The sequence below is a fragment of the Microtus ochrogaster genome, linkage group LG10, assembly GCF_000317375.1.
Source record: "Microtus ochrogaster isolate Prairie Vole_2 linkage group LG10, MicOch1.0, whole genome shotgun sequence".
In the NCBI taxonomy this organism is placed as follows: Eukaryota; Metazoa; Chordata; class Mammalia; order Rodentia; family Cricetidae; genus Microtus; species Microtus ochrogaster.
The window spans coordinates 16,305,078-16,323,666 of NC_022035.1; the positions used below are offsets into that span (position 1 = coordinate 16,305,078).

The following is an 18,589-nucleotide window of genomic DNA, read 5'->3' on the forward strand; positions in this document are numbered from 1 at the left end:
CGGGAGATAGATAGATAGATAGATAGATAGATAGATAGATAGATAGATAGATAGATAGATAGATAGATAGATAGATAGATGATAGATCTAGATAGATAGATAGATAGATAGATAGATAGATAGATAGATAGATAGATAGATAGATGATAGATAGATAGATCTAGATAGACAGACAGACAGACAGACAGACATAGATCAAAAGGTTCCAAGAGAGAAAGAGAGAAAAACACACAAGCTTTCTGGGGAGTGGGGGGCAAGGTACCTGTGAAGTCCAGGAGAGGATTTTGGAACCTTTGGAGTTGAAGACAGGCCGTTGTGAGCTGGGTACAAATAGGTACTCAGCAAAGCAGTATATGCTCTTAACTACTGAGTCATCTCCCTAGCCCCTCCATACGAGGTTTCAAAATTCCTTTTTGAGATTTAATCATCTTAATTTCCCTCTACTTCTCATTGTCGACAACTTTTAATGGCTTCTATAGCAGTGCCTTTCATTCATTAGGAAGCAGGGCCCTCCTGTTTGTTCTCCTATGAGCCATCCTACCCCCTAGTCATTTGGTCCTCTGTCAGCGCTCCTCACATGCTGAACCTGAGCCATGTAACTCTCTCCACCTCTGAAATACCGCTTGCCTCTGGGCCTCATTTCTTTCTACTTCACCATCCATCTTTATCTGAGTCTATTGAGCTCTTGCTCTTTCATCCACATGGACTTTTCCTCAGCACCTTCTTCTGCATCACTGCCATCTTAAAATGTCTTCCCTGGCTCCGACAGTTGCACAGTTGGAGATGGGAGGCAGCTCTGAAGCTGGTGCATCTGCAGGCTTCTTGGTTTCTCTCACTATTGGGACCCTTTCCTTAGACACTGTGCATTGATCCTTGTGCTTAAATGGAGTCTCTTTCTTTTTTGTTCTTCCCCATGGTTATTCCAAAACAATGCCCTCATTTCCTACCAAAATTCCCTCTCCAGTCATGTGACCTCATCTTGCACTGACAAGAATATAATTTGAGGCTTTTTAGTGACCGCTTTTGCAATTATCTCTGGGCCATTATCTCTTCCTGTCAGTTGTTCAGTGAGTCGTCTTTCTATAACTTTACTTACCTCTTATTCCTCCATAGCCCCACTCTGCCATCTGTCTGTCTCTGATGGGCTCTCACCGTGTAGCCCAGGCTAGCCTTGAACTTATGAACGTTCACTTTTACCACTGTTCCCATCCCTTCTAATATCTTCCTTGGCTTTGCTGTGTCATATATGCATTCCATTCTTCAGTCTTTGTTTTCCTTTTTATATTTTCTTTTCCTGTCTCTTGGCTGTATTCTCCAGCATTTAAGCATTTCCTTCTCCCTTATTTTTTAAAGACACTTAGACACCCACACAAATCTTTTGTGAAGCAGAGTCTTCCTTGAGTTTCTCATCCATGCTTTTTGACATTCTCTTATCTTTAGTTGCCACCCAAGTCCATGGCAGTTTGTATTCTCTGTGCCAAGCCCGAAACTTCAGTTGATAACTTCTTTATTTAATCCGTTGGGCACTCATAGTCCATTTTGACTCTGTTGGGAAATTGAATGCTGTTTACCATTTTCTTTTTCTTGTCATTTTGGCTCATGTGTTTTTACATGAAAGCTCCACTGAAACGTTGCCACCTTTGTGGCTTTCTTGGTCTCTTGTGTAGCTCTTATTGATGGTGTTCGTGGGCTCAGTTCTTAGCACTTATTCTTTCTTATTCTTCAAGTGTTACTCATAGATAATTTTCTTTTATTCCCCGACCAGAGGGCAGAGAAGATCAATTACCATACCATACAGTAAATTGGTTGGTCGTGTACTCTTGTATTTCCTACCCACATAACTCCCACACAGTAGAGAAACACTTCTCAGTTACCTTTCCATGTGATCTCTTGGTTTCATAAGCTGGACAGCAATCCCTTAAGTCTGAACATTTCTGAGTTGCTGAATCACATTATCTGAGACTTTTCGCTTCTCTCTCACCCCCACCCCTTATCTCAGAAGATCCACTGATCTGTAGTTTCTCAGATTGGGAGACTACAGTCCTTCACCCCATCTTCCCCATACTTAATCTCCACGGCCTGGTCTGTTTACCCACCCAGTAATTTCTCCCTACTTGTTTAGCCTACCGTACTTCTGGTGATTTTTAAAAATTGGAGTGTAATTAGAATATAATATACATACACTAAATATGTTACTTAGATTTTCACTAATGTTGGAACCATAGCCCAGACAAGATAAAGAGCTAGTCTCTAGAAACCCTCTTGTATTGTTTCAAGTGCTAACCCCACTGATATAGTCATCACTTGCTAGAAAGACTAGAGTAGCTTTTCTAAATTGTGTTTCAACTTGGATCCTTTTTAAAATGAAGGTTTTTTTTTTTTTTGGAGAGTTTCATGCATGAATAGTATATTTTTATCATTTTTACCTTTTTCTCTCCAAGTCCTCCCTGGGCCCCCTCATTGCCTCACAAACCCATGACCGCTTTTTAATTATTACATATATCTATCATTTATTGATTGTCTATCTAATCTTTTTCTCTATATATCTGTGTGTACATTGAGTGAGTGGGAGTGTGTGTGTAGGGGGAGATCTCCTGCTGAGTCTGTTTAACATTGCTCATATATACATGCATTTAGGGCGGGCCAATTGGGATTGGATAACCTATCAGGGAGCTCATCCTAGGAGAAAGCTGATTCTTCTCTCACCAGCCATCGATTTCCCAGAGCTCTTCATGCAGGGATGTAAAACTTCTCTATCTGTGTTGGCATGGCAATTGGTATTCATTGTGCAGTTCTTAGGCAATCACATTGTTGAAATTTCATGGGTGCAGCTTCCCTGTTATGTCAAGAAGACATCCAGGTTTACATTTCCTGGTCCTTGGGCACTTAATCTTCACACGTACACACGCGCGCGCGCATACACATACACATACACACACACACACACACACACACACACACACACACACACACCCCTTCTGCAATTTTCCCTGAGTACCCACGTCCTACCCAACTATAAAGTTTATGAGTCATAACAATGACTGGCATAGCAAGATAGCCCCAATGCTGCAGTAGTGGCTCTTCTATCTTGGGTGTAACCAATAGCTGTCTAATTGGATTTAAAGCCTGATACTGTAAAACTATGCAGATACTAATGGCTGGAGGGGTTATAGACCCTAGAGGAGAACCTACTGCTGCCAATTTCCTAAACCAATACAGTGGGTAATCCATAAACCCGTGGTAAGTGTAGCTCTTACATCATCAAAGAAACTTTTGGAACAGATAGAGACTATTACAGAGATCCACCACAACTGGTCAAATGCAGATAATAGTAACTGTGAGCTGCCCAACCTGAGTTGATAAATCTATCATGTTTATCTTAAAATACACACTCATCATGCTCTGTTCTTGGTTGAAATCCATTGATATTTTATTATGGATTTATTTTACTATGTTCTCCAGGGTCCTTCTTGATCCTGTCTTTGCTCAGTTCTTTTTAGTATTCTTTTTAATATGTTCTCATGTTTTTTAGTTTCTTCAATTTAGATAGTTTTTTCCTAATGTATATAATTGCAAAAGAGCTCTTCTAAAGGAAGATTTTCAAATTTGTTCAGCAAAAAGGGATGTTTTAAAATACTAAATATTTGACTTAGCAAGATGGCTCAAGCCGTAAGAATACCTTCCACCAAGCAAGAGTAGGCTTTACTGATTTACCGATCTGATGGTTCAAAATATGAAATGCTCCCCAAAATTGAACTTTTGTGGGTGTTGACACGATGTTACACGTTAAAAAAAAAAAAACAAGTGACAAGTTAGTGGCAAAACAGGATATGGATATTCCCTCTAGATTATGTATGTATGAAATTAAAATGAACTTTGCATTGAGTCTAGATTCTGTCCTCAGGATATCTTAGTAGTATAAGTAAACCTCCCCAAATCTGAAAGCATTTGAAATCTGCAACACCTCTGAAGTTCTGTACATACATTTCCAGTAGGAGGCACTGAACCTGTCTACTGTCAGACTTCATGTTTCATGTTTTATAGAAAATGGGGTTTTATTGTGTTTTTTCACACTGTAGTATTTTATTTCCTTTTAATATCAGTTGTAAATGGATAAATTCCTATGACCAAACTACACTGGTTATGTCATTTGTTAAGCAAGGAAACCATAGTAAGCATCTACAAATGTAGAAACTTCTGGGAACAAAACAAAAAATTACCTTGTTAGATAATTTTCTAAAATCCTAATATGTAAACAGTCATTAAATAATAATTTGTGTCCCTTAACCAAATACTACTGTCTAAGAAGTACTGCGTTGCAATACCCAGTAAAGTTGATTTATCTGTACTCCGCTAAAACTAGAATAAAATTCTGTTTATATGTTCTGGCTGCCCCCGAGATGACCGAACCTCAGACCTATTCTACCTATGAACTTGAGAGTTCTCTCCCTGATCCTCTAATTAAGAAATTAGTATTTTATGAGCCTGACCTTTGATTTGTTGTCTTTCCCTGCTGTCTTTCAGGGAGGTGGTTAGATGTAGCTTATTTTCCAAGTATTTGGTTCAGTCAAAGGAGAATAGTTCACATTTTTATCTAGTCATATAATTTAGGGATGTAATGAGCCATTTTTATGATTTATCAGAGGATACTTTGTTGTCATTACTGCCCTCCATTCTCTCCCCCCACACATATACCAATTTAATTTTTCCTTATAGCAAAACCCTCTCATGGAATAACTTGCCTCTAATTGCTGTAGATTTTCTCTTGGAACTTAATAACTTGTTTGCCCATTCTTTAAGGTCAAGCTAGATATCTAAATTAAAAGATTTGACTGTCGTTTAAGTAATTGATCATATAGAAACTCTTTAAAGTTATACATAAATTTAATTTAGGTTCATCACTAAATTCTGAACATTAAAAAACTGGGAGATTCAAAGGAGAAAAATAAAGTATTTCAACTCTAAAATATTAAGACCTGTAGGTTTTTTTTGTTGTTTTATACAAAGAGGCCAAGTGTGACTAAATTCTTTATGATCATGAATATGCTAAATAATGTTTTCTTTGTCTCAGAATATTTCTGGAAAAAGACAGTAGTTTAAACTTAGCCATTGTGGTTGAGGTTATAGAGTGATTTGTAGCTAGAACAGGAGAGTTTTTGTGGATACCATTTATTTCCATTGATCAATGCTAAGAGTCTATGTTTAGCTTTGGTTTGGAATCTGTGAGAAAGCACAAAATCTCTCCTTAGTAGACCAGTACCTTCTTTATTATTGTAGAGCAACCTTACAGGTTCAAGTGTGTGTGTGTGTGTGTGTGTGTGTGTGTGTGTGTGTGTGTGTGTGTGTGTGTGTTGGGGGATGGCACAGTCTAAGAGCTTGCTTTGTCTGACACCTGTATGTGCACTTGAGCAAGCAGAAAGAACAGGACCTTGCCATTTTTTGTGGGGAAGGCATGTGATTTCGGTTCAGTTCAGTTCTTTATAGCTCTTCACTACTGTTTACAGAGTCTTATGGTTTTAGCAAAAGTTAAATCTCTTACTCAACTTACTTTCTAACTTCTCATTTTGTTTTAGTAAATTTAAGAAAAATAATTCACATTGCCCAAGAGTTGCTTAGAAAGTAATTAGTTCACAGTTGCTTTTAAATCAAGAAGCCATTTCCAGAGCTGCACCCTCAGGGAGGTTATGGTTGCTCTGCCTGCTGAGGTAGGAAATTAGTTCTGAGGACTGTTAATTCTTTAAATTCTGTTGCTTCTTCTGAGCCATCTACTGAACTTCATCAATAATATATCAAATAAAATGATTTTTAAGTAGAGAACTAGAATGAATTAAGTGTATGGTGTGGGGGAAACACCTTCACATCGCTTTAGACTACCTTCCCAACTGAGATTCCAGCATTCTCCCTCTGTTCTATGTATCACAGCCTGGACCGTCCTTTCTTTTCCTCTGAACTCTGTTTGACTGTCTCCATACATGTTGTGTGATTCCTCAATTCTCCTTATTTAAGTTCAGTGTGCTCTTCACGGAATCATTCATACCTTTGTGTCTACCACAGCCCAGTATCACATTGCTGCATCTTTTATTCTTATACTACTTAACCACTCCTATTAAACGGATGCTTATTTGATACATTTACACTGTATCTTATTTAGGTCTTTGTTATGTTAAAACATTATAAATTTTCATATATTGGCTAAATGCTAATTTCTATGAACGCAGGAATTTTTTTCACAGTTTTCACATGTTTTCCAAATTTAGCCAATAATATATTAGAAGCACATTGTTTATTGCTGACTTAATTTTAGATAAATTGATGGAAGGTTTTCATTGTATTAAGTATTTTGGAATAAAAATATTTCATTAGTTTGAGTTCCCCCTGAGATTAAATTTTGACAATAAAAGAGACGCTAATTGCTGAATAATGGAGATCTGTGGTCATTCTTTTGTTGAAAGGAAGATTCCAGTAGAGGATGCTCAAGTTACCTGTGTCCTATGAATAGGAGTAAAAATATCCCCAACATGTGACACCAGAAGGCTTAAATAATTGTGCCTTATGACCTCTGCCAAACTCTGAAGAGTAATTTTCATATAAATATTAAGTGATAATTCAACTTTAAATGATTTAAAAATTATAAAGTAATATGTTGAAGGTTATTGCTAATATGCAAAATTTAAATAATAGTACAGTATTGCTATTTGAATTATGTGTCTCTGAGTTTAAAAAGAAAAGGAACAGTTGGTTTCCTGTACACAGTTTCAGAAGTCATTAGATACAAATGATAAAGCATAATATATTTTATATAAGTAAAATTTAAATCTTATGTCTGTAATACAAAAGCTGTATAACTTTGGGCATGTTACTTAACCCATCTGAGCCATGGATTTTTCTTATAAAATTGGAAAGAGTAATGTCTTAAAATTTAGGGTGAGAACATCTGTCTTGGCTATTTTTAATGTCACCTTGACACAAACTAGAATCATTTTGGAAGAGGGAAGCTCAATTGTCTTACCGGCAGGGGTCTCTATTATTGTGAAAAGACACCAGGAATGAGGCAACTATTAAAATAGAAAGCATTTAATTGGGATCTGCTTACAGTTTCAGAAGTGTAGTTCTGTTATCATCATGGCAATGAGCATGGCAGCATGCAAGCAGGCCACGGGAGCAGAAACTGAGAGCTACATCCTGAATCCTGATCAGTAAGCAGAGAGAGGAGAGAGAGAGACAGACAGACAGACAGAGACAGACACACACACACACACACAGAGAGAGAGAGAGAGAGAGAGAGAGAGAGAGAGAGAGAGAGAGAGAGAGAGAGAGACACAAAGAGACACAAAGGGGAGGGCCTCACTCACTGTGGGTGATGCCATCCCTGGGCAGGTGGTCCTGAGGAGCAAGCTAGTAAACAGCACCTCCAAGGCTTCTGCATGAGTTCCTGCCTCCAGGTTCCTGCCTTGAGTTTCTGTCCTGACTTCTGAGATAAGGGACTATAAGTTGTAAGTTCAAATAAACTCTTTCCCCCCAAGTTGCTTTTGGTCACAGCATTTTACCAAAGCGACAGAAAAGTAACCGAGAGGCCATCTACAGCACAGAGCACAGTGTCCCTGGGCACACTGCATCTTGTAAACGTTTTGCTGGTGTTTTCCTCTTCCTCCCCATGTTAGAAACAAAGTACTTAATTGAACGACTGAAAATTTTTTCTTCATTTTGTGTTGTAGTGCATTGTGGTGTTTGTAAGAAAGCCATTCTGGTTTGTTTGGTTTGATTGGGTTGGGTTGGGTTTGTTGTTGTTTGGGGACAGGTGGAGAAGAGAGCAGAAGATTTCACTATATAGCACTGACTGCCCTGGAACTCACGATGTAGACCATGCTAGCCTGGAACTCACAGAGATCCCCTGCCTCTACTCCCCAATTAAAGGCATGAACCACCATGCCCAGCATTTGTTTTATTTTGAGACTTTGTTCTTTAATTATGCATGTTTGTGATTATCGATTTTATATATGGGTTTGTGCACATGAGCACAGTGCCATGGAGGCAAAACAGAGCTTTGGATCCCTTGCAACTGGAGCCACAAGTGATTGTGAGTCACCAAAAACGGATGCTAGGCACCTGACCTTGGTGGGTTCCTAACCTCAGGTTCTGCTAGAGCATAAGTGTTTCTAACCAGAGGGCCAGTTCTCCATCCTCTGCTGTTTGAGTCCTAACAGCGATCCAGTGAGGATAGATTTTGAAAAAAGATCTTGTCAGTGTTGTAATAAAGATATATGTCAAATAATTTGATGGATTGTTTATTCTTTTTAAAATAGTAAGTTTGGAAGAATATTAGAAAATATTTGACATTAATCTTACAAATGTAATAGGACATTACTATTAAAACTATCATAATTTTCCTAAGTTATTGAAAGGATCTATAAGAAAATCATAAGATAAAAATTTGCCATCATAACTAAGGCAGTAGTAGTATTAGAAATAAAACCATTTTAATCAAGCTTTTTCAGAAATGAAGATTTTTTTTTTTTTTTTTAGCTAAAGTTCCCTTTTGTTTGAGCCCTTACAGAAATGTTTGCAGAGATAACGGTTCACTTTCCTGCTGTGTAGCCCTGACTGCACTTGTCCCTCTGTTGGTCTAAAGGCAGTCTGCATGGCACCGTGGAACGGCTCCAGGGTAGAGTTTAGGCCCAGTTTGAAATGTCGCTGCTCCTCCAGCCCCCAGACTGGCACTGGCTTGGATTGTCACAGCCCCACTATGAAAATTGGTCATATAACATTTGCTAACATATTTGAGACTCTGGTTTCTTAAACATAAGATTTGGGAGAGTGTTAGCCTGGGCTGGAGAGATGGCTCAGTCAATAAGAGAACTGCTTGCCCTTCCAAAGGTACTGAGTTCAATTCCCACCAACCACATGGTGGCTCACAACCATCTGTAATGAGATCTGGCGCCCTCTTAAGGAAGAGACCTGGTCAGTCGTCCTCATCAGCTTAGACCATGAAACCCAATATGGACAAGTTCAACAGAACCAACGTATTCGGGCTGCCACGCGTGCTTTAGCATTGCCAGGGCATAAGTTTCGTTCATTTCAATTCATCCTAATGTGTAATTTGATTGACTTGCTTAAATCTATGAAGCAGATTCCTAAAAGAAACAACGATTTAAGTTTCTTAAACTATAGTCTAACAGGGTCCTAGATTTTGGTTCTATCTTTTATCTTTTTTGAAACAGGTAGACCGCCACTTGAGAAAGCTGGATCAGGAACTGGCAAAGTTTAAAATGGAGCTTGAAGCTGATAATGCTGGGATAACGGAAATATTAGAGAGGCGTAAGTACAATTTATGGTTTTCCATCTGCCTTAGAGAATTACCTGTGTCAGTCACCAAGAAGACATTTTCTCACAGAAATCTTTCAAATTATGCATGCCCTTTGGCGGATGGTGGCACCAGGTCTCAGAACCTGAAGTCTAGCATTGAACTCTTTGAGTCATAAACAGTGAGAGGCATAATACAGAGTATATCACCCCACTCCCTCTTTGTGACACTCAGTGAGAGATAATACAGTATATCACCCCACTCCCTCTTGTGACAATCAGTGAGAGATAATACAGTATATCACCCCACTCCCTCTTTCTGACACTCAGTGAGAGATAATACAGTATATCAGCCCACTCCCTCTTTGTGACAGTCACTGAGAGATAATACAGTATATCAGCCCACTCCCTCTTTGTGACAGTCAGTGAGAGATAATACAGTATATCAGCCCACTCCCTCTTTGTGACAGTCAGTGAGAGATAATACAGTATATCACCCCACTCCCTCTTTATGAAAATAACATGCAAAGGCTTTTCATTCTGTGTTTCACTTTGAGATGGGATCTTGCTATATAAAACCTTGCAGCCTCAGGTTCTAGGGTACTGTGATTATTAGTATATGGCTCCATATTTGACACTCCTTCCATTTTTAATATCTGCATATGCTAATCTGATCAGTGGTAAGAAGGAAGTGGCAAAGAAATGCAAGTACCAAGAGTGAGAAATGAACTAAGTCTGTTTTTATGTGCTTAGGTTTGGGAAAGATTGGGTTTTTCCTTTTTAGAAACATCTTGAGGCTTTGTCTCATCTGTGTGTACTAAGATATCCACTGGTTCCATAACATTTGCTCTTTTGTTTCCCAAACCTCCTTCTCAGAGAAAGCCATGCTTGTTTGTTTATTTGTTTATTTATTTATTGCAAGATTCAACTTGATGTGCTCTAACTTAGTACCAAATACTTCCTGGGCTTAACTCTGGAGATTTTCTCAAAATGTGAAAAAGATCAAGATCTCTACTTTTAACTGATTTAGAATCTCTTCCAATCTGACTAGGTGAAATAAAAGCAGATAGCTTGGCAGTGGGGCCAGAAGAGGTAGGTAGTCACTGTTGGGTGACTTCTATGAGAATTCAGTTACAGTGTTCCAGCAGACCATGGGCGTTGGTGCACTTTGCAGGTGGAACCTGTTCCTGTGTCTACTGCCGGATAGTGGGTGTCATGAGGGCAGTGTTCCCAAGCTCCATGTTTACCAGATTTGTGAGGTTCATCTGAAGAAGCCAGGAAAATTGTACCTTTAAATTGAAAAGTAGATCAACATTCACACAATTATCCTCTCTATTAGCAATACCTTTATTCCAGAAGAAACCTATCTGAGGATAATAGAAATTGGGGAACAAGATGGAATATTATATAACCTTGGAGGTTTTCTTTTGGAAATGCTGGTGGTAGCTGTAACAGTACCCCAAGCCTGCCTTCTCACTGCTTCAGGAAGGTTAATATAATATCCACGCCAAGGACACAGATACATGAAATGGAACTCAGATCACATTACAAAAACTGCTCCCTCCTGCCCCCTGACATGATTTTATCTCAAGGGATAAACTCCAAGAATTTCATTAGAAATATTTTAAAGTTTGGTATGAGGAGTTACACCCTTTGCTTTTTGCAAGCAAAGTGCTAAGTCATTTTCTGGAGTTGTCATTATCACATTCATGTTCATGATTGAAAGAATTTCTTTGTATGTCATCCTCTCCGCATACCTAGACCTTCAGGATTACCTACCGAAAGGTCTTCAAGTCTGTAACTAGAGAAGATTTTAGATCTCACCGTCATAGAGCTGTAATGCCCCTTTTCCTGTTTATGTGGTACCTAGCATCAAATTAGACATTAGCATGCCTTGAGCTGTTGTATACTTCATGTGAGTTCTGATACATAAGTCTTACTGCTTAGAGAGGGTTGTTCAGGATGATACCGAAGGTTGTGATCCTCTACGTGTCTAGCTAAGATGATACACTATGCACCAGAGTTTGGCAGTCATCTGTGAGGGGACATATTGCTTATGGTTGGTTAGTGTGTAAAGTTCTATGGTAACATCTAATCCTGGTTTGTCTCTGTGCACCTCTCTCTAGGATCTTTGGAATTAGATACTCCATCTCAGCCAGTGAACAATCACCATGCTCATTCACATACTCCTGTGGAAAGTGAGTTTAATTTGAGTACATTTTAAAACTCATTAATGTCACCTATATGTTCTCTTTTATTAGCTCCACATACTAATAACCAATTCAGAAATATCCTTCCATTTTCTTTTTTAAAAAATAGGATTTTATCACAGTTGATTTTAGACTTTTCCATTTAAGCAAAGTATATCTAATCTGAAAACAGTCAGTCTCTTCTATAAACATAGAGGCAGAATATATAGAAATACCAGCAGCATCTACCGGCTTCCTACAATTCTAGGGGAGTATCATGGCTGACCTGAACTGTATTTCTTCATATCACTATGTCTCTGTCAGCTTTGACTCTCAGGGCTTGCTTACATATAGCATGTGTGTAAAGGAATCGTTTGGTGCTTGGCTAGTTGATGGCCTTGCTGCATTTTTTTGGACAAGAGGAAAAAGTGGTAAATTGAAAGTTATTTTAAATGATAGTCAATATATTAAAATGAAGCCGGGTGGTGGTGGCGCATGCCTTTAATCCCAGCACTCGGGAAGCAGAGGCAGGCGGATCTCTGGGAGTTCGAGGCCAGCCTGGTCTACAAGAGCTAGTTCTGGGACAGGCACCAAAACTACAGAGAAACCCTATCTCGAAAAACAAAAACAAACAAACAAAAAAATATATATATATATTAAAATGAGCTTTTTCTCATGGTATATGTGAAACCATAGTGCATCATATTTTGGTCCTAAGGTTTTTAAAATGCTTGACATATCTACCCTCTCAGTGAAACCCACGGCATAGGCTGTTTGCTTGTCCTTCCTTGGTGAGCATAATGGCCTGTTTCCTGGAGAACCTAGATTATAACTGTGCTGGTTTATAAAAAGGTACAAGTATTATTATGTCCTGTCTGTAGTCCTCTAAAGTTTAAAATTGTGTGAATTCTTTCCTTTTATTCAGAAAGAAAATATAATCCAACTTCTCATCATACAGCAACAGATCATATCCCTGAAAAGAAATTCAAATCTGAAGCTCTTTTGTCCACCCTTACATCTGATGCTTCTAAGGAGAACACACTGAGTAAGCTTGTTTTCTTGAATATGATAATTTGCTTGTTTTGTTTGTGTTGGAGTAACGGGATAGAAAAACACTCACGGTTATAATTCCACATGTGTTAACCTGGTTCATGTCTACGTGTGGAGAACAGAAGAGAACAATTGGTTTCCATTTATCAGTTGGTTCAATCCCTAAAGTACCTAAAGAATTTAAATTTAATGATTATATATGCTGGGAAAGAATACATTCTGAACTCAGTAACATTATATTCTCTGCAACTGTCTTTATTTCTTCTTTGCAGGTTGTCGAAATAATAATTCCACAGCGTCCTCCAACAACGCTTACAATGTGAATTCGTCCCAACCCCTGGCATCTTATAATATTGGCTCATTGTCTTCAGGGACTGGTGCAGGGGCAATCACCATGGCAGCAGCTCAAGCAGTGCAAGCAACAGCACAGGTAAAACGTCAAAGGTTTAGAAGCAAATGTTACATTTTGTTCCTGTCAATGGCAAAACCCAAGGAGCCACTAGGTGTGAAGACACGACATTGTGTGGTTTCAGTATACAGTTGGGCTTTTAGGCTAGGTGGTGTTTTAGTGATAACGCAGAAGGGCTGCTGGGTGGGAGTGATGCATCGTGCACGTGGCACGCCGACCTCCCCCAGTCAGCGCCCAAGTAGCCTTGCTCTCCCTGTGAGGACAGTTCTGTTCTTTCTGCACAGTCTGCCTTTCTCCTGGATTTGTGGTGGTTGCAATTCTGTTTGTGCATTTCTGTAGTTTGCACACAGTGCAAGTTAAGAAGTTCCATGTCCCATAGTTTTTCTCAATTTAGCATGAAAATTATTTTGAATCTTTACATGAAATAAATAACCATAACTTGTCACTCTTAAAAGAGAAAATTTATATTTACATATATTGATGCTGTCAATGCCTGTCTACTTAAGATGAAAGAAGGACGAAGGACATCAAGTTTAAAAGCCAGTTACGAGGCATTTAAGAATAACGACTTTCAGCTGGGAAAGGAATTTTCAATGCCCAGAGAAACAGCTGGCTATTCCTCCTCGTCGGCACTCATGACAACCTTAACACAGAACGCCAGTTCCTCAGCAGCTGACTCACGAAGTGGCCGAAAGAGCAAGTAAGTTCTGTGATGGAAATGTGCCTTTGCTCAGTACCACTTCTATGGAGCCTCCACTGGGCTGCTAGGAATTAGCTAAAGCGGGCTGCAGTGGCCCAAGCTGACCGCCGGGGCATGCAGACAGCGTTGCTGGAAGTCTTGCAAGTGTTAGGGTCATTTGTAATTTTCCTGAGTTTGCATGTAAGTGACTTCACTTTCTTTTGTTCTTTAAGATAGATCATTTTATGGTACTGTTCTCATTTTTAACTTAGGTGTTTCATTATTGATTAATATAAAGTGCAAATTGTATTCCAGGAAGGTTTTACATAAGATTTTTTGTTTTGATTAATAGTAAAGTATCTGAATTTTTGCTTATGTCCCCAAAACTGATTATATGAAAATATCCCTAGATTTGGTATGGGAGAGGCTGAGGCTGACTGTGTGAACTGTGGAAATGAAAACTTATCATGTGCCACTGTTCATCCAAGATACTGTAAACATCAGGTATCTGTACATAATGAAAATTCAAGCCAGGCATGATGGCACCCATCTGTAAGCCTAGCACTTGGAAGGCAGAGGCAGGAGAATTACCTCAAATTCAAGGCCAGCCTAGTCTACATAGAGAGCCCTGGCCAGCCAGGGCTACAGCAGGAACCCTGTCCCTGTTGTCTGAAGATAAAAAGGTACAAATGCTAGGCCAAAAGATTAAATTATCTCACTAGAAAACAGCCACAGAATCAATTAACCAGGGCCCATAGGGACAGTCAGGGAGTCGTAGGTCTGACCAAGGTGCTCTGTATATATGTTATTGCAGTGTAGCTTAGTGTTCAGTGGGAACCAAGGCTGTTTCTGGCTCTTTTGCCTGCTTTGGAGACCTTTTCCTCCTACTGGGCTGCCTTGTCCAGCCTTAATATGAGAGGATGTCCCTAGTCTTATTGCAGCTTGATGCCGTGTTTGGTTGATACCCCTAGAAGGCCTGCCCTTTTCTGAAAGGAAATAGAGGGAGGGTGGATCTGGAGGAAAGGAGTGTTGGAGGGGGAGGAGCTAGAAGCTAGAAGGACGGGGGGGGGGGGAATTTAGTAGGGATGTAATATAAAAGAGAAGGATAAATAAAAAAGGAAAAATATCTAATAATTATATTTTAATTTTTTTTTTTTTTTTTTTTTTGGTTTTTCGAGACAGGGTTTCTCTGGGGGGTGCCTGTCCTGGAACTAGCTCTTGTAGACCAGGCTGGCCTCGAACTCACAGAGATCCGCCTGCCTCTGCCTCCCAAGTGCTGGGATTAAAGGCGTGCGCCACCACCGCCTGGCTTTAATTTTATTTTTAAATGTATTACTTCTCTACAAAATTCCTGAAAGAATGATCAATGTAAAATATCCACAGAAATATTACATATCTTAAAAACTGATACAATTGCCCAAATTTAATTGAACTCCTTATAATAAGTTACTGTGTTTTAGAACTCCAGAATAGAGTTGGTGGTAAGCAGTTCATGAATTTTGACACTCTTAGCTCCATGTTCTATACTTGGTAGGCATAGAGCACATGCCCCTGATGTTAGAAGGATTTCATCACTTACTTTGTATATTTGTATTTAAGGTTTTAATGAGAATTGTTTGGTTGACTGTGAAAATACAATGTGAGATAATATAGCTATTATTTTTAAATACTACCAGAAGTTTTAAGTCAATAGTAGATAGTAACTAATTTAGAAATTATTTTTACAAGTTGAAAACATTTTAAAAGAATTTTCTTTTATTTATTCTAAATAGATTTTTTAAAAGAATTTTCTTCTCAATACTTTTATTCTCTAGAAATCAAAACTTGTAAATAACTATTGAAAACAATGTTGCTTCCTTTGCTCTGGGAAATTGCTTCTGCATGAGATTCTTTAACATCAGGCATTGATGCGTCCTTTCCTTTCATGTCAGTTACTAGGAGTCACTCTTAGGGGACCTTTTGTAATGAGCAAATAAAACTGATCTTTCTCTAATTTTTTTTCCAGAAACAACACCAAGTCTTCAAGCCAGCAGTCCTCCTCCTCTTCCTCCTCTTCTTCCTTATCTTTATGTTCATCATCTTCAACTGTAGTCCAAGAAGTCTCCCAGCAAACAACAGTAGTGCCCGAGTCTGATTCCAACAGTCAGGTTGACTGGACGTATGACCCAAATGAACCTCGATATTGCATCTGTAATCAGGTAAAAGCCCGGAGCCTGTCTATAAAAATGCAGTCTGAATAAACAGGAAGGAAGATAACTGTTTCATTTTTCACCACATTTTTATTCCAGCTAAAATCAAGAGTGACATTATTTGCATAATTTTCCTCTTATAAAAGTAGCATATTTGCTGTAAATACCAAAAATATAAAGAAACATGTGAGTCACACAGAATGTCAGCCTTCTAATACAGCCTAAGGTGAGACACTTTGATGTCACGCCAGTAAGTACCTTGAATGTATGTTGGCTAATGTAATATGCTGTTGGCCAAGTGGTTTACCCAGCCGAAATTCATCTTATGATGGTTTTGGAGACTGGGAAATCCAAGAGTATGGTGCTTGTTACTGGGTTTCTGGTAAGGGACCACTTTTTTAGTTTGAAGCCAGTTGTCTTTTTCCGGAGTATTCATGGATCAGAGATAGGGACACATGTCGTGCAGATAGGCAAGCACGTGCCAGCTTCACTGTTTCTTCTCATATAGCCACTGGAACCACCAGATTCTGCCTTTATTTAACCATAACCTCACCTTACAGGCCCAGTCTTTAGTTATAGGGGGTTATGGCTTCAAAATAGGAATTTTAATGAATACAAACATTCATTCCATAACAGTTATGTGCACATAATGTATATGAATGTGGTATGCTTGTATATCTATGATAAAACGATCTTTTGCTCACTGAAACAAGGTTCTTTTTAAAAAATTTTCAAAACTAGCTCTCCTGCTTTGCACCATAATTTATTTAGTCCATCCCTAGCTGTAGATTTTATTATAGTTCTCATTTCCTTTAAATCACAAATGTTATAAACATCATTTTATTGTAATTGCTTTTTATACTAGCTTTATATTAATTCAATCAAATACAATGATGTTATAAGTGTTTGGTACAGTCTACGAAGATACATACATACACACACACACACACACACACACATATATATTTCTACTACCTAAAATTGATATTTATAACATTTCCTAAAGCCTAGGCCAGCACTAAGTATTACTTTCTTTTAAATACAATGCATTAGTTTGAAAGTTTTGTGTCCCATGGTCATTTTACTTGGCTTTAAAACCATTTATCTTCTTGTAAATTAACTTCTAGCAAAGTTGGCTATATTTTTGTTGATTCTTTATGCATGTTGTTAATGTTTGAGAGGCCCCCAGAAACTTATGTGGAGAGTCATTGAGGATACCTGGTGTCTGCCGCATCTCAGTAGCAGACTCTGATGGTCAGAACTCAGACTCAGATGCAGAAGTGACCCAAGAGGACATAAAATTCATCAGTTGGTGGATAGCCAGAAAGAAAGTTTACAGTTTTAGCCCAAGGACAGACACAGACCTGACTCCCAGTCAGGGTGGCTTACCTGGTGGTTTCTGGATGTATCCTCTTGCCTGGTCCCTACGTTCACTTGTATTTCAGTGAGTGTCTCTCTGTTCTCTGACATCAGAAACACCCAGTTTAGATTAGATGCTAACTACATAGTTATAATAAGTTTCTCTAATTTTCTTTAAACTAGGTATCCTACGGCGAGATGGTGGGGTGTGATAACCAAGATGTGAGTATTAATTAACATTTCTCTATCTTAGAATATAAAGAGTTGTAGATAACTGAGTAACTGTCTTACAACTGTGTCTCCCAATCTGAAAATCGGGTTTTCATATATGATGACTGATGGGAGCATCTTCATGTGCACAGCAGGACCATGTCCACAACTCTTTTCATGAGCTCCCTGCTTAATGTTTTTAAAGGTAGTGGTATAGTATTACAGTTCAGATTAAATTCTCAGGAGTTACTTCTGGCAGTTCTAAGTGTTTTCCTTTCTTTCTGCTAAAGACTGTTTGCTAGAGTCCAGGCTGTTTACCACACTGAAGAAATGAGACTTTAAGGCTGTACATTTTTATAGGCAGATGATGCCTGGGAATAATGACCTAATATGGGGATATTTCCCTCTTGCTATTGCGGCGTTCAGCATTCCCTCCTCTGGGGACTTATGCTGGTACAAGCCATCTCTGGTGGGAAAATGAGAGGCGGTTTGAAGGAAGGCATCAGAATACCCTTACAGGAGAAAAGGTTTTTTGACTTATGCTTCCAGAGGAGAACGGTGCATCGTCGTGGTAGGGAGGTGTGGCAGCAGGTGTGTGTGGTTGGCCTGGCAGTCGGCAAGTGCACTCCCACACGGGAAGTGGAAAGTGAGACAGCCAACAAACCTCAAAACCCATCGCCAGTGAAGTATTTCTAGCAAGGCTCCCTCTCTTAAAGGTTCTAGAAACTTCTTAGGGACCAACTGTTCAGGCACAGGAGCTTGTCAGGAGAATCTCATATTCAAACCACAGCAAGGACTTAATTTTGGTTAAAGATGGGTGTTTGACTAAATACTGAGCAGACTTTGTGCAGTGGTTTTGACTCGTCCCGTAATTGCCTTCCAGCAGTTCCCTTTGTCCCTCTTCCTTGTGAGGAGTAGCTTGGAACTGCTGGCAAGGAGAGGCACCGGCAGTTTTGGAATCCAAATATTAACAAGAGTGGAATTTGTGAAATATATAAGGAATAGCAGACTGGCTTAGTGCAGTGACAGTTGTGTGTGTTCCTTCCCTGACAGGGTGACAACAGTGTGACTTTAGATGGGCACAAGCTCTCCCCAGCTTCCTTGTGTAGTCGTGTGTGTGTGTGTGTGTGTGTGTGTGTGTGTGTGTGTGTGTGAGAGAGAGAGAGAGAGAGAGAGAGAGAGAGAGAGAGAGAGAGAGAGAGAG

The 18,589-nt window shown here is 39.1% G+C and overlaps 1 protein-coding gene across 1 annotated transcript in view; it reads left to right on the top strand.

Moving 5' to 3' along the window:
• Positions 1–18,589, top strand: part of Ing3 (inhibitor of growth family member 3) — a 28,628-nt gene that overhangs the window by 8,363 nt on the left and 1,676 nt on the right. The window contains exons 5-11 of the mRNA XM_005363769.3: positions 9,219–9,315; positions 11,427–11,498; positions 12,415–12,534; positions 12,812–12,969; positions 13,455–13,648; positions 15,633–15,825; positions 17,359–17,397. Coding sequence (XP_005363826.1) covers positions 9,219–9,315; positions 11,427–11,498; positions 12,415–12,534; positions 12,812–12,969; positions 13,455–13,648; positions 15,633–15,825; positions 17,359–17,397 — 873 coding nt within the window. The remainder of the gene's footprint in view (positions 1–9,218; positions 9,316–11,426; positions 11,499–12,414; positions 12,535–12,811; positions 12,970–13,454; positions 13,649–15,632; positions 15,826–17,358; positions 17,398–18,589) is intronic.